At 36.1% G+C, this 16,852-nt stretch overlaps 1 protein-coding gene across 1 annotated transcript; it reads left to right on the top strand.

Annotated features, from left to right (window-relative positions):
* Positions 1–1,707: 1,707 nt before the first annotated feature.
* On the top strand, positions 1,708–14,703 carry bdh1 (3-hydroxybutyrate dehydrogenase, type 1). Its single transcript, XM_079862922.1, has 5 exons — positions 1,708–2,022; positions 3,381–3,491; positions 4,192–4,327; positions 13,432–13,584; positions 14,112–14,703. The coding sequence occupies exons 1-5, from the start codon at positions 1,810–1,812 to the stop codon at positions 14,576–14,578; spliced, it is 1,080 nt and encodes a 359-aa protein (XP_079719048.1). The 5' UTR covers positions 1,708–1,809; the 3' UTR covers positions 14,579–14,703.
* Positions 14,704–16,852: the final 2,149 nt, after the last annotated feature.

Genomic DNA, 16,852 nt, shown 5'->3' with positions numbered 1-16,852 from the left:
AGATACATTTTTACTGTTGCTATGCACTATGTTGATAACGGGGATATACAAATCTCTATGGAGAAGCTGACACCAGCGACATATTTGAAGAGAAGAGGATTACATGGTAAATGCTATAATTTTCAGATATTAGTAAACAAGTGTTTAAGCGAATATTGTTCTGCAGGATATTGCAGTGATGTATGATAGTTGAATAGTGAAGTCTGTAGTTTGAGATCATAAGTTATTTATAAGGAAAATAATTATATTTAAAAAATTAAACATTTTTTTAAAAAAGTCATAGCTTGTGGGGTAAAACGCCCCCCAGGGGGAATAGTTTCTCTCTATCATAATTACTATAATAACATATTTCAGTCTATCAAATCCTTTGTTTTACACTTAATGCAGTATAACTAAGTGGGAAAATCTAAATATTTGAACAATACATGAAAAAATGACCTCAAGTGAGCATTAGCTAGCTAGTTTGCTAGCACAGTTAGCTCACTGATGGAAGGTAGTTGAATTTGGCTATTTTGGACATTCCTGAAATAAATATTAATATATTTAAATGTTGATACATTACTTGCCTTTTACTTTTAAAGATTAAAAACTATTGTCTGTTAATTTTGCTGTTGATCTATGAAGCAAACTGGTTGGTAAGAAAGGGGGCATTTTACCCCACCGCTGGGGCAAAACGCCCCCTTTGTACAAAAATATTTTTAGTCAAAATACTAATTAATTATGAAGGCTGAGCAATTTTAATATTTGGTGAATAACTCCTGCCATAGTCACTCAAAACCGGGATGGCAATTCTAGTCACATTTATGTTTTGTTTCACTGTAATGTCACATTTTCCTTAAGGGGGGCGTTTTCCCCCACTGAAACATTGTTCACTTTTGGGTTACGGTAATATAATCATTATCATTAAATACATTGATAAAAAAAAAAATGAAATTGTGAAATATTATTACAATTTAAAATAATGATTTTCTTTTTTAATATACTTTAAAATTTTAAGTTTATCTAATATAATATTTTTAATAATAAGTTAAAAGAACAGCATTTATTCAAAATAGTAAAGATTTATATTATTAGAAAATATTATCACTTTTTATCAATTTAACACATCTTTGCTGAATAAAAGTATTATTTCTTTCAAAAAAACGAAAGAAAAAAATTACTGACCCCAATATTTTGAACTGTAATGTATAATTGTGACAAAATATGTTGTTCTTTTTTCTTTCTTTTTTTTACATTTATTTATCGAAGAATCCTGGGGGAAAAAAGTATCACAGGTTATACATAAATATTAAGCAGAACTGTTTCCAACATTGATAATAAATCAGCATATTAGAATGATTTCTGAAGGATCATGTGACACTGAAGACTGGAGTAATGCTGAAAATTCAGCTTTGCGGCACAGAAATAAATTATATTTCAAATAGAAATATTATAGTTCAAATAGAAAACCATTATTTTAAATTGTAATAATATTTCACAATATTACTGTGTTTGAGAGACTTCTTTCAAAAACATAAAAACAATATAATGTTTCTAAACTTTTGCCCGCTACTGCTTGCCTGTTGTTAGTTGTTTTGGATTCATTTGTTTGTTGACAGAAGTTTGGTAGCCAAATAATAAAACGGAATGTTATCATAATGTATGCCTGTGGCACCGCCCCTTAACCGTATTCGCTCTAGTTTTGAATAGGTAAAGATACTGTAATTTGCGTATATTTGCATAATTCATAAACTGTGCGTCCACGGCCCGCCTCCTCCGCCAGAGCAGTGAGCAGAGCAGTGTGTGAACAGTGAACAGTGAGCAGTCAAGATGGCGGCTCTGCGGATGCTGAGAGTGGCGCTGCTCGTCTTCTTCTCGGTGTTCCTCACGCTCGTCCTCGGCTTCGGCCTGCCGTCAGTGCTCAACCTGTGCGCGCGGGCCTGCGGGTTCCCGGAGACCAGCGTCACCGAGTGCATAGTGCTGGTGTACGCGCTGTTCGTGCTGTACGTGGCCGTGCCTCGACTCCCCCGCGGGACCCTGACGGTACAGTACACTACACTACACTACACTACACTACAGATAAACTCACACTGGAATCAATGCTGCTGTTATATAGTATGTGATAAAGAGATTTATGCACTGCATGTGTGGTATAAATGGTAGTCTACATTATGCAACACATGCCATAAAATATATTGATAATTATGTATCTTTGCTTGTTATTTATTTAGTTTTTTTATGTAATTAATCCATCAGCTATGAAAAATTGGTCTCAGTGCACGCTATATATATAGCAGCTATATATATATATATATATATATATATATATATATATATATTAGGGCTGTCAAAAGATTAATCGCGATTAATCGCATCCAAAATAAAAGTTTGTTTTTAATAATATGTGTGTGTACTGTGTGTAATTAAATTTGTATATATAAAATACACACACATGCATGTATATATTTAAGAAAAATGTGTTATTTATATATAAAAAAAATTATATTTATATATAATATAAACTAGATAAATATATATACAGTATATGTATGCAAATATTTCTTAAATATATACATCCATGTGTGTGTATTTATATATACAAAATAATTATACACAGTACACACACATATATTATGTAAACACAAACGTTTATTTTGGATGCGATTAATCGAGATTAATCTTTTGACAGCCCTAATATATATATATATATATATATATATATATAGGCTATATATATATATATATGAATGCGTAATTTTATATTTGTAGTATTTCTTTCTTTTCATTTCAGCCTCGATAGTGTGAATGAATGATAGAGATAATGCTATAAAATTGCATGAAATGTGTGTGTGTGTGTGTGTGTGTGTGTGTGTGTGTGTGTGTGTGTGTGTGTGTGTGTGTGTGTGTGTAATTTGTAATTTAAGGGGAAGTAAAAAAAAAACATTTTAGGTAATGTAAAAAATATAAAGAAATAATGTAATTATAAATGATATATTACAGCATCATGTTATATTATGTTAGCCTATATGTTATTTTGTTATATTGTATAACATAATTATTATATAAAAAGTAATTTTTTGTTGTTATTATGAAGTATTTTTCTAAAATTAATTTTAGCTTATATAAAATATATTTATATATATTCTAATGTATGTTAACACTATCATTTGAGTTGATTTATCTTTGAAACTAAAGCTGGTTATTTTATCAATGCCTGATTTCAGATCAGCTGATCACAGTTTGAAAACCACTGATTTAGTAAGAAATCGTAGGAATCTGCGCTCAGATGAGGTGTTGGTTTCTCTCTCGCTCGGGCAGGGGATTGTTGGCACACTCAGTTACAGTTGCACAATAATGCTGTGGCTTTATGAAAGTAATATTGTATAATATTTCCTCATTAGGCTGAAGGGAAAGCCGTGCTGGTGACTGGCTGTGACTCTGGGTTTGGGCTCGCCTTGGCTAAGCACTTACACAACCTCGGCTTCACTGTGTTTGCAGGTTGTTTGTTTAAGGTAATGGTTCAACTATTCCTGCGGTGTGTGTGTGTGTGAGAGCTTCTGTTGTACATCAGTTGATAAATAATCAGAAATATACCGTTGGCATAAAGTCAAGATGATGAAATATATTTCACAAGGTTCTTGCAAATCATTCTTACATAGTGGCAACACACTTCTGTGTGAAACCTTTTCATAATTCTAGCAGTATGACCAACTTTTCATATCACGGTTATTTATATATATTATTATGATATTGTTATTTGTGGCTGTAAATTCAATCTAAATGTTTTATATATGACATAAGCATGTACTAACTCACTAAATTCCTCCTCTTATAATGAACAGGCTGTGTACAAGTCAATTCATATTTGTATAGCGCTTTTCACAACACACATCATTTCAATGCAGCTTTACAGTAAATGCATGAGTCCACATGACAGTTTAGAGTGATCTGTTATCAGAGGTAACTGTCTAAGTTATGTATTTCAGAAATGTGCATATACAAAATCACTGTTAGCGAAAAAGGTATTAACTTAAACTATGTAATAATTTAATGCAGAGACAATGAGCTCATTGAAGTAATGAATACTTGTTTGTTAACAAATGATTAGAAAAATGTTGCATTGGTGTATGTTGATTCAGAGTGTACATTGTAATGGCGCAGCCTGCAGCGTATGTAACGTCATGCTGGTTTATTGTGTGTGTGTGTAATAAGGATGGAGAAGGTGCGCAGGATCTGGAGCAAGTTCATTCGGAGAGGTTAAAGGTCGTTCAGCTGGACGTCTGCAGTGAGGAGCAAGTCTCTCAGGCGCTTCAGTTCGTCACTGACAACCTGGAAGACTCGGAGAAAGGTGAGGGTTGTTTGTGGATGAGTTCAAAGGTCATTTCAGAGAACCAGACAATACTGCTGAAAAATAGGGACATCATTTTGTATTTATTTTGATTTATTTTTTGTAATTTCTTTTTATTTTACTCTTCTTTTTTTGGTTAGTTGACAGTGTCATTTTAGTTTTCATTTTAGCTATATTATATATTTTGAATAAGCTTTAATTTTAATATTTTTTTAGTTCTCATTTTGATTTCAAGTCAAGTCAAGTTTATTTATATAGCGCTTTTCACAATACAGATTGTATCAAAGCAGCTTCACAATATTAAATTAAAATAATACATCAATGTTTGTTTCTAGTGGAAAATGTCCACGTTTGGTAATGCTGATCAATAGTATTGTTGATTGATTAATTAAATTAAATATCTCCAGATTTTAGTTGAATTTTTCATATATTTGGTATGTGCTTTTGTCATTTTATTATTATTATTTTAAATATTGATATTTATGCTTAGTTTGTTTTTATTTATTTCTAGGAAATAATTTTAGTGCTTCAACACTATGTAAATTTTGTCCCTCTAGTGGTTAATAAACAAAGCTGCATTTTGCAGAAGAACATTGTTTTGGTTGTGCTTCTGCTCTGTGACTGTGCGGATGAATATTAATATTAAAAAAACTTATACTCATAAAACATTCACTTCTAGAGAATAAAACCAGTTTAGATGGAGAGGATCTCAAGCTGACTATCTGAAGACGTTACTGTAGCTTTACCCATTAATAGATGCTGTACTTTCTTGAAAATAAATTCCAGTTACAACAATTGTTACAACAACCTCAATGAAATGACACAGTAGACAATAGATAATGCTTCACAATGAACTACAAATGGCATTTTATCTGTTCAATAAAATACTTTACTCCTGTTGAGATAATAAAAACACCTTCATCTCTGCGTCACTTTTACATCATTTCAAATCCCTCAGTTCTCGGCATCTCCAAAAAGCCAAGCTAATGTTGATTCTTGTTTTATTACGAGCTCTGCCGCGTTCTCTTCTCTGTTTCTGTACCTCTGTTCTGTTTTTTGTTTTGTTTGTGTGGAGATTTAGCTGCTCCATGTTTTTCAATAAGTGAACACTTTTTTTATTAGAATTTTTATATACAATTATATGCATATTTATTTATTTCTATTAAAAATCAAGCCTGTCAGTATATTCAAATAATTGATTAGTTGATGCAATGTTTTCCAATTTCAGTCAGTCTTTAGAAATCAGAATGATTTTGTATGATGTGTTCAAAATTATTGTGTTAAATACATGTAAATCATACCTAAACTCTTGCATCTCTATTTTGTAACATCTTTTTTTTTAATCGTTTACCGTCTAGTGGGTTTGTTTAATTGTTTACCATAAAGTGGGTTTGTTTAATCGTTTACGTCTAGTGGGTTTGTTTAATTGTTTACCATAAAGTGGGTTTGTTTAATCGTTTACGTCTAGTGGGTTTGTTTAATCGTTTACCGTCAAGTGGGTTTGTTTAACCGTTTACCGGCAAGTGGGTTTGTTTAATCATTTACCGTCAAGTGGGTTTGTTTAATCGTTTACCGTCTAGTGGGTTTGTTTAATCGTTTACCGTCTAGTGGGTTTGTTTAATCGTTTACCGTCAAGTGGGTTTGTTTAATCGTTTACCGTCTAGTGGGTTTGTTTAATCGTTTACCGTCAAGTGGGTTTGTTTAATCGTTTACCGTCAAGTGGGTTTGTTTAATCGTTTACCGTCTAGTGGGTTTGTTTAATCGTTTACCGTCAAGTGGGTTTGTTTAATCGTTTACCGTCTAGTGGGTTTGTTTAATCGTTTACCGTCTAGTGGGTTTGTTTAATCGTTTACCGTCAAGTGGGTTTGTTTAATCGTTTACCGTCTAGTGGGTTTGTTTAATCGTTTACCGTCTAGTGGGTTTGTTTAATCGTTTACCGTCAAGTGGGTTTGTTTAATCGTTTACCGTCAAGTGGGTTTGTTTAATCGTTTACCGTCTAGTGGGTTTGTTTAATCGTTTACCGTCTAGTGGGTTTGTTTAATCGTTTACCGTCAAGTGGGTTTGTTTAATCGTTTACCGTCTAGTGGGTTTGTTTACTCGTTTACCATAAAGTGGGTTTGTTTAATCGTTTACCATAAAGTGGGTTTATTTAATCGTTTACCGTCTAGTGGGTTTATTTAATCGTTTACCGTCTAGTGGGTTTGTTTAATCGTTTACCGTCAAGTGGGTTTGTTTAATCGTTTACCGTCATTTACCGTCAAGTGGGTTTGTTTAATCGTTTACCGTCTAGTGGGTTTGTTTAATCGTTTACCGTCTAGTGGGTTTGTTTAATCGTTTACCATAAAGTGGGTTTGTTTAATCGTTTACCATAAAGTGGGTTTGTTTAATCGTTTACCGTCTAGTGGGTTTGTTTAATCGTTTACCGTCAAGTGGGTTTGTTTAATCGTTTACCGTCAAGTGGGTTTGTTTAATCGTTTACCGTCAAGTGGGTTTGTTTAATCGTTTACCATAAAGTGAGTTTAATCGTTTACCATAAAGTGGGTTTGTTTAATCGTTTACTGTCTAGTGGGTTTGTTTAATCGTTTACCGTCTAGTGGGTTTGTTTAATCGTTTACCGTCAAGTGGGTTTGTTTAATCGTTTACCGTCTAGTGGGTTTGTTTAATCGTTTACCATAAAGTGGGTTTGTTTAATCGTTTACCATAAAGTGGGTTTGTTTAATCGTTTACCGTCAAGTGGGTTTGTTTAATCGTTTACCATAAAGTGGGTTTGTTTAATCGTTTACCATAAAGTGGGTTTGTTTAATCGTTTACCGTCTAGTGGGTTTGTTTAATCGTTTACCATAAAGTGGGTTTGTTTAATCGTTTACCGTCAAGTGGGTTTGTTTAATCGTTTACCATAAAGTGAGTTTAATCGTTTACCATAAAGTGGGTTTGTTTAATCGTTTACCGTCTAGTGGGTTTGTTTAATCGTTTACCGTCTAGTGGGTTTGTTTAATCGTTTACCGTCAAGTGGGTTTGTTTAATCGTTTACCGTCTAGTGGGTTTGTTTAATCGTTTACCATAAAGTGGGTTTGTTTAATCGTTTACCATAAAGTGGGTTTATTTAATCGTTTACCGTCAAGTAGGTTTGTTTAATTGTTTACCGTCAAGTGGGTTTGTTTAATCGTTTACCGTCATTTACCGTCAAGTGGGTTTGTTTAATCGTTTACCGTCTAGTGGGTTTGTTTAATCGTTTACCGTCAAGTGGGTTTGTTTAATCGTTTACCGTCATTTACCATAAAGTGGGTTTATTTAATCGTTTACCGTCTAGTGGGTTTGTTTAATCGTTTACCGTCAAGTGGGTTTGTTTAATCGTTTACCGTCTAGTGGGTTTGGTTAATCGTTTACCGTCTAGTGGGTTTGTTTAATCGTTTACCATAAAGTGGGTTTGTTTAATCGTTTACCGTCAAGTGGGTTTGTTTAATCGTTTACCATAAAGTGGGTTTGTTTAATCGTTTACCATAAAGTGGGTTTGTTTAATCGTTTACCGTCTAGTGGGTTTGTTTAATCGTTTACCGTCAAGTGGGTTTGTTTAATCGTTTACCGTCAAGTGGGTTTGTTTAATCGTTTACCATAAAGTGAGTTTAATCGTTTACCATAAAGTGGGTTTATTTAATCGTTTACCGTCTAGTGGGTTTGTTTAATCGTTTACCGTCTAGTGGGTTTGTTTAATAGTTTACCGTCTAGTGGGTTTGTTTAATCGTTTACCATAAAATGAGTTTGTTTAATCGTTTACCATAAAGTGGGTTTATTTAATCGTTTACCGTCTAGTGGGTTTATTTAATCGTTTACCGTCAAGTGGGTTTGTTTAATTGTTTACCGTCAAGTGGGTTTGTTTAATCGTTTACCGTCAAGTGGGTTTGTTTAATCGTTTACCGTCATTTACCGTCAAGTGGGTTTGTTTAATCGTTTACCGTCTAGTGGGTTTGTTTAATCGTTTACCGTCTAGTGGGTTTGTTTAATCGTTTACCATAAAGTGGGTTTGTTTAATCGTTTACCGTCTAGTGGGTTTGTTTAATCGTTTACCATAAAGTGGGTTTGTTTAATCGTTTACTGTCAAGTGGGTTTGTTTAATCGTTTACCATAAAGTGGGTTTGTTTAATCGTTTACCGTCTAGTGGGTTTATTTAATCGTTTACCGTCAAGTGGGTTTGTTTAATCGTTTACCGTCAAGTGGGTTTGTTTAATCGTTTACCGTCTAGTGGGTTTGTTTAATCGTTTACCGTCTAGTGGGTTTATTTAATCGTTTACCGTCAAGTGGGTTTGTTTAATCGTTTACCATCTAGTGGGTTTGTTTAATCGTTTACCGTCAAGTGGGTTTGTTTAATCGTTTACCGTCAAGTGGGTTTGTTTAATCGTTTACCATCTAGTGGGTTTGTTTAATCGTTTACCGTCAAGTGGGTTTGTTTAATCGTTTACCGTCAAGTGGGTTTGTTTAATCGTTTACCGTCTAGTGGGTTTGTTTAATCGTTTACCGTCTAGTGGGTTTGTTTAATCGTTTAACATAAAGTGGGTTTGTTTAATCGTTTACCGTCTAGTGGGTTTATTTAATCGTTTACCGTCAAGTGGGTTTGTTTAATCGTTTACCATAAAGTGGGTTTGTTTAATCGTTTACCGTCTAGTGGGTTTATTTAATCGTTTACCGTCTAGTGGGTTTATTTAATCGTTTACCGTCAAGTGGGTTTGTTTAATCGTTTACCGTCTAGTGGGTTTATTTAATCGTTTACCGTCTAGTGGGTTTATTTAATCGTTTACCGTCTAGTGGGTTTATTTAATCGTTTACCGTCTAGTGGGTTTATTTAATCGTTTACCGTCAAGTGGGTTTGTTTAATCGTTTACCATAAAGTGAGTTTGTTTAATCGTTTACCGTCTAGTGGGTTTATTTAATCGTTTACCGTCTAGTGGGTTTATTTAATCGTTTACCGTCAAGTGGGTTTGTTTAATCGTTTACGTCAAGTGGGTTTGTTTAATCGTTTACTGTCTAGTGGGTTTATTTAATCGTTTACCGTCAAGTGGGTTTGTTTAATTGTTTACCGTCAAGTGGGTTTGTTTAATCGTTTACCGTCAAGTGGGTTTGTTTAATCGTTTACCGTCATTTACCGTCAAGTGGGTTTGTTTAATCGTTTACCGTCTAGTGGGTTTGTTTAATCGTTTACCGTCTAGTGGGTTTGTTTAATCGTTTACCATAAAGTGGGTTTGTTTAATCGTTTACCGTCATTTACCGTCAAGTGGGTTTGTTTAATCGTTTACCGTCTAGTGGGTTTGTTTAATCGTTTACCGTCATTTACCGTCAAGTGGGTTTGTTTAATCGTTTACCGTCTAGTGGGTTTGTTTAATCGTTTACCGTCTAGTGGGTTTGTTTAATCGTTTACCATAAAGTGGGTTTGTTTAATCGTTTACCGTCTAGTGGGTTTAATCGTTTACCGTCAAGTGGGTTTGTTTAATCGTTTACCATAAAGTGGGTTTGTTTAATCGTTTACCGTCTAGTGGGTTTATTTAATCGTTTACCGTCAAGTGGGTTTGTTTAATCGTTTACCATCTAGTGGGTTTGTTTAATCGTTTACCGTCTAGTGGGTTTGTTTAATCGTTTACCATCTAGTGGGTTTGTTTAATCGTTTACCATCTAGTGGGTTTGTTTAATCGTTTACCATCTAGTGGGTTTGTTTAATCGTTTACCATAAAGTGGGTTTGTTTAATCGTTTACCATAAAGTGGGTTTGTTTAATCGTTTACCATCTAGTGGGTTTGTTTAATCGTTTACCATCTAGTGGGTTTGTTTAATCGTTTACCATAAAGTGGGTTTGTTTAATCGTTTACCATAAAGTGGGTTTGTTTAATCGTTTACCATAAAGTGGGTTTGTTTAATCGTTTACCGTCTAGTGGGTTTATTTAATCGTTTACCGTCAAGTGGGTTTGTTTAATCGTTTACCATCTAGTGGGTTTGTTTAATCGTTTACCGTCGTTTACCGTCTAGTGGGTTTGTTTAATCGTTTACCATCTAGTGGGTTTGTTTAATCGTTTACCGTCGTTTACCGTCTAGTGGGTTTGTTTAATCGTTTACCGTCTAGTGGGTTTGTTTAATCGTTTACCGTCTAGTGGGTTTGTTTAATCGTTTACCATAAAGTGGGTTTGTTTAATCGTTTACCATAAAGTGGGTTTGTTTAATCGTTTACCATCTAGTGGGTTTGTTTAATCGTTTACCGTCGTTTACCGTCTAGTGGGTTTGTTTAATCGTTTACCGTTAAGTGCCTACAAACACATATTCATGTTTTATGTAGACTTTCTATAGACATAGTGATTTTTATACTGTACAAACTGTATATTTTCTCCCCTTACACTAACCCTACCTCTAAACCTACGCATCACAGAAAACTCTCTACAAAAAAAAAATAAAAAAGTGTAGTATGTTTTTTGTTTTTTTAAAGCCGGGGACACACTTGACTGCAAGGCTGATTATGAATGTAATTTGATACTTACGACTGATCATGCCCAAACACACTTGAGTCAGAGACAGTTGCGTTCAGTCTCCAGTCGATGGAAACAGTCTGTAAGTGTGTTCATTTCAGTCTTACAATGTTTCAGCTAGTCGTTAAATGTGTCAACGGCTTAAGCCGTTTGGTTAATGATGACACAGGAAGTGTAATACCCATGTCATTATACACACTTATGTCCTCATAAACCGCATATACAAGAACACACACACACACACCAAATTCCACACATCCGCCTGATCCTTCAGTGATCAGTTTATAAATGTCTTCAGTTTAAATATGATTTATTTCATCATATTCAAGTGTTTAAATCAAGGAGAAACACAAGGATCAGCTTCAGTTTTGAGCTTATTATGTTATTGAATATTAATGTGCTTTGTAAACTAGTCAACTGTTTTATAGTGATATGCCATAATTTCAAGGAAACATATGTTGCTCTTTATTTTTTTATACGTGTCTGATGTTTAGCTCATAGATCTAGTCATATGGTTTATATCACATGTGAAGAGTGATTACCAGCCATTAATCTGAAGGGTGCTATGAACTATTAAAGCTCATTTGATTAGAGAGAATAATGACTCCGCCCCCTGCTGTCAATCACTGTGCCACACCCCCACCACACACCACCACACACACCATCTACGGCTGTGTAGACTCAGAGAATCAAATGACAGATGGCAATGCAGAAGAAATATGGAAATATCATCTAAAGATCAGCAGTGAAGAAGATTGTCAAAATAAAATAAATCCTAATAAATCAGATTTATTAGTCTTTTTTATTGCTCTAATGTTGATAATTAAACCCATCACAGAATAAAACCTGCTGTCAGCTGATTTCTACTTGTAATGTTTTAAAGATGATCGACAATGAAAATCTTTTTCAGATTTCCAAAAGTGAGTATATTTGTTTTCATAAGTTATTAGATCTAACCATTTAATATGGCAGGCAAAAAAAATTTTTTTACACTGGTGACCAAAAGCTTGAAATAACTAAGGATTTTCAATGTTTTCTTCTGCTCACCAAGACTGCGTTTATATGATCAATCATACAGTAAAAAACAGAAATAGCGTGAAATATAATTACATTTGAAAATAACTTTTCTATTTTCCTACAGGATTCTCTGATTAATAGAAGGTTCAAAAGAACAGCGTTTATTTGAAACAGAAATCGTTTGTAACATTATAAATGTATTTGTCACTTGAATCAATGTAATGCATCCTTGCAGAATACAAATATTAATTTAAATTTAAATTTAAAATTACCCCAAACTCTTTAATGAAAGTGTTTCATAGTTTAAATATGAAGCAGCACAACTGTTTTCAACATTGATAATAATCATAAATGTTTCTTGAGCTTCAAATCATCATATCAGAATGATTTCTGAAGGATCATGTGACACTGAAGACTGGAGTAATTATGCCGAATGAATTTTCAGCTTTCAGGAATCACAGGAATAAATTACATTTTAAAATATATTCATATAGAAAACAGTTATTTTAATTGTTTTTACTGTATTTTTATCAAATTTTGCCTTTGTGAGAAAAAGAGACTTCTTTCAAAAATATCAAAAAATCTTGATTATTCCAAACTTTTGACTTTCAGTGTGTATATATATATATATATATATATATATATATATATATATATATATATATATATATATATATATATATATATACAGCGGGGGAAATAAATAAGTATTGAACGCGTCACCATTTTTCTCAGTAAATATATTTCCAAAGGTGCAATTGACATGAAATTTTCACCAGATGTTGATAACAACCCAAAGAATCAGTACATACAAAGAAACCAAAACAAATAAGCTCAGAAATTAAGCTATGTGTAATAATGTGAAATGACACAGGGAAAAAGTATTGAACACATGAAGAAAGGGAGGTGCAAAAAGGCATGGAAAGCCAAGACAACAGCTTAAAACTATTAGTAATTAAAAAGCAATCCAGCCCCCTGTCAGTGCAAATTAATAACAGATGATTCAGTCCCAACGGATGGCCTACAAAAAGGTCTCATTGCCAAGGTGTCACACAAGACACATCTCATGATGGGTAAAAGTAAAGAGCTGTCTCAAGACCTTCGCAACCTAATTGTTCCAACACATAATGATGGCATTGGTTATAGTCTGAATGGTCCAGTGAGCACTGTTGGGGCCATAATATGGAAGTGGAAAGACAATCATTTCACCATAAATTTGCCTCGACCAGTGCTCCTCGCAAGATTTCTGACAGAGGAGTGAAAAGAATAATCAGAAGACTTTTTCCCTGTGTCATTTCACATTATTACACATAACTTAATTTCTGAGCTTATTTGTTTTGGTTTCTTTGTATGTACTGATTCCTTGGGTTGTTATCAACATCTGGTGAAAATTTCATGTCAATTGCACCTTTGGAAATATATTTACTGAGAAAAATGGTGACGTGTGCAATACTTATTTCCCCCGCTGTATTTCACAACTGTCTGAATGTGCTCAGGATGTCTGCTCATCTGTGTGTGTGTGTGTGTGTGTGTGTGTGTGTGTGTGTGTGTGTGTGTGTGTGTGTGTGTGTGTGTGTGTGTGCAGGTCTGTGGGCTGTGGTCAACAATGCTGGCATCTCCACGTTCGGTGAGGTGGAGTTCACGAGCATGGACACGTACAGGCAGGTGTCAGAGGTCAACCTGTGGGGAACCATCAGAGTCACCAAAGCCTTTCTGCCTCTCATCCGCAGGGCTAAAGGTGCAGTAAACCTGTGACAACGGGCATTCGTTTTAATCAAGAGAATATGTTATTTGGCTCAGATTAACTCAAAAGTTGCATAGGAATGTTAATGTTTTTGCTTCTGTTAATGTTTCCCTGAATTAAAGGAATGTTTGGATCTGAATGGATCAATGATTAAAGCAAATGGACTTTGGAGTGTGTGGCCTGACAAACACTTTTGTGTTTTTTTTGCGATCCAACATTTTCAGTGAATTTTTATCATTGTTAATTGTTGTAATGATGCTAAAAATGAATAAAATTAAGGAATAAATTACATTTTAACTCTTTCCCCACCAGCATTTTTGATCATTTTTTTGATCAGGAGATGATGTGCTCTTTCAGAAGATGTGTAATAGCGCCCCCTAGTGTATAAAAGTGAAAACACGAAAAGCCGAAAATTTTCGTCAATGGCGAGGAAAGAGTTAACATATTTGAAAACAGTTATTTAAATTGAAATTGTCTAGTCCTCTGCACCGCTCCTCACTTTTTTTGTCTTTTGGTCACAGGTCGTGTGGTGAACATCGCTAGCATGTACGGCAGAATGGGAAACGCTCTCCGATCCCCTTACTGTGTTTCCAAATACGGAGTTGAGGCTTTTTCTGACTGTCTCAGGTATGAAATGAAGGCTTGGGGCGTGAATGTTTCCGTCATTGAGCCCGGAAACTTTATCGTGGCCACGGGCATCCTAACACGTGACATAGTCACGACAACAGCAGAGAAGCTGTGGAAGGAGGCGCCCCCTGGTGTCCAGGAGGACTATGGGAAAGCTCACTTTGAGCAGTACATGGCTCTTATGCGCTCCTACTGCAACAGCGGCCAGCGAGAAGTCGAGCCGGTTCTAGACGACATCACGGATGCCATCATGTCCAAACGGCCATACACACGGTACAACCCTATGGAACCGCACTGGTGGATTCGCATGCAAATAATGACCCACTTTCCAGCGGCCATCTCAGACAGACTCTACTTCTGATGAGATGCCAACTTCCATCAGTTGGTTCATCAATGGTTCATCAATGGTTCATCAATGGATTGTTAACATATGCCATAATGGCGCTGTTAAATCAGTATACAACTTTAATTAAAAAAACAAAAGAATCACACAAATCTTAAAGTGCCCCTATTATGATTTTTTTCAGTTATTACCTTGCATGTAGTGTGTAATACAGCAGTTTTTGAATGTAAAAGGTCTCCAAAGGTTCAAAGATCAGAGTGCAGATTAATGGAGTTATTGCCTCCCAAAAGAAAGAAGCGAATCTGAACTGCCTGAAACGAGTCGTCAGTAATTTTTAATTACTTCCTGCTGGAATCTACCTAGCAATGTAACAAATTTGCATAATGCCCATTGGCTGCCTGTGAACAACGTCTACTTTGACCCTTTAACACTGCAGTTGTAGCTGAGACTGGAAGAGTTTGGTTCATGTCGAGAAAATGCTTTTTTCTGCACAAATCTACTTTGCTGCACTTCCAAAGGATGAGGACTCGTGCTGGAACTGATACGGAAAAATCAACGGCATCGTTACTGTTCGTATCACTGTGTTCAAGTGCTGGGGAAGATCCAGAGCTGAAATTTGCTTTCCGACGTGCTGTAAGCAGTCGACCAATCACAACAGACTGGACCATCTGACCAATCAGAGCAGAGTAGACCAATCAGAACAGACTGGGTCTTCTGACCAATCAGAGCAGAGTAGACCAATCACAACAGACTGGGTCTTCTGACCAATCAGAGCAGAGTAGACCAATCACAACAGATTGAGTCTTCTGACCAATCAGAGCAGAGTAGACCAATCACAACAGATTGGGTCTTCTGACCAATCAGAGCAGAGTAGACCAATCACAACAGACTGGACCATCTGACCAATCAGAGCAGAGTAGACCAATCACAACAGACTGGCCATCTGACCAATCAGAGCAGAGTAGACCAATCACAACAGACTGGACCATCTGACCAATCAGAGCAGAGTAGACCAATCACAACAGACTGGACCATCTGACCAATCAGAGCAGAGTAGACCAATCACAACAGACTGGGTCTTCTGACCAATCAGAGCAGAGTAGACCAATCACAACAGATTGAGTCTTCTGACCAATCAGAGCAGAGTAGACCTATCACAACAGATTGAGTCTTCTGACCAATCAGAGCAGAGTAGACCAATCACAACAGATTGAGTCTTCTGACCAATCAGAGCAGAGTAGACCAATCACAACAGACTGGCCATCTGACCAATCAGAGCAGAGTAGACCAATCACAACAGACTGGACCATCTGACCAATCAGAGCAGAGTAGACCAATCACAACAGACTGGACCATCTGACCAATCAGAGCAGAGTAGACCAATCACAACAGACTGGACCATCTGACCAATCAGAGCAGAGTAGACCAATCACAACAGACTGGGTCTTCTGACCAATCAGAGCAGAGTAGACCAATCACAACAGATTGAGTCTTCAGACCAATCAGAGCAGAGTAGACCAATCACAACAGATTGAGACTTCTGACCAATCAGAGCAGAGTAGACCAATCACAACAGATTGAGTCTTCTGACCAATCAGAGCAGAGTAGACCAATCACAACAGATTGAGACTTCTGACCAATCAGAGCAGAGTAGACCAATCACAACAGATTGGGTCTTCTGACCAATCAGAGCAGAGTAGACCAATCACAACAGACTGGACCATCTGACCAATCAGAGCAGAGTAGACCAATCACAACAGACTGGCCATCTGACCAATCAGAGCAGAGTAGACCAATCACAACAGACTGGACCATCTGACCAATCAGAGCAGAGTAGACCAATCACAACAGACTGGGCCATCTGACCAATCAGAGCAGAGTAGACCTATCACAACAGACTGGGTCATCTGACCAATCAGAGCAGAGTAGACCAATCACAACAGACTGGGTCTTCTGACCAATCAGAGCAGAGTAGACCTATCACAACAGACTGGGCCATCTGACCAATCAGAGCAGAGTAGACCTATCACAACAGACTGGACCATCTGACCAATCAGAGCAGAGTAGACCTATCACAACAGACTGGGTCATCTGACCAATCAGAGCAGAGTAGACCAATCACAACAGACTGGGTCATCTGACCAATCAGAGCAGAGTAGACCTATCACAACAGACTGGGCCATCTGACCAATCAGAGCAGAGTAGACCAATCACAACAGACTGGGTCTTCTGACCAATCAGAGCAGAGTAGACCAATCACAACAGATTGAGTCTTCTGACCAATCAGAGCAG

This window comes from Squalius cephalus (genome assembly GCF_949319135.1).
Source record: "Squalius cephalus genome assembly, chromosome: 25".
Taxonomy (NCBI): domain Eukaryota; kingdom Metazoa; phylum Chordata; class Actinopteri; order Cypriniformes; family Leuciscidae; genus Squalius; species Squalius cephalus.
This window is presented reverse-complemented; position numbering and strand designations above follow the sequence as displayed.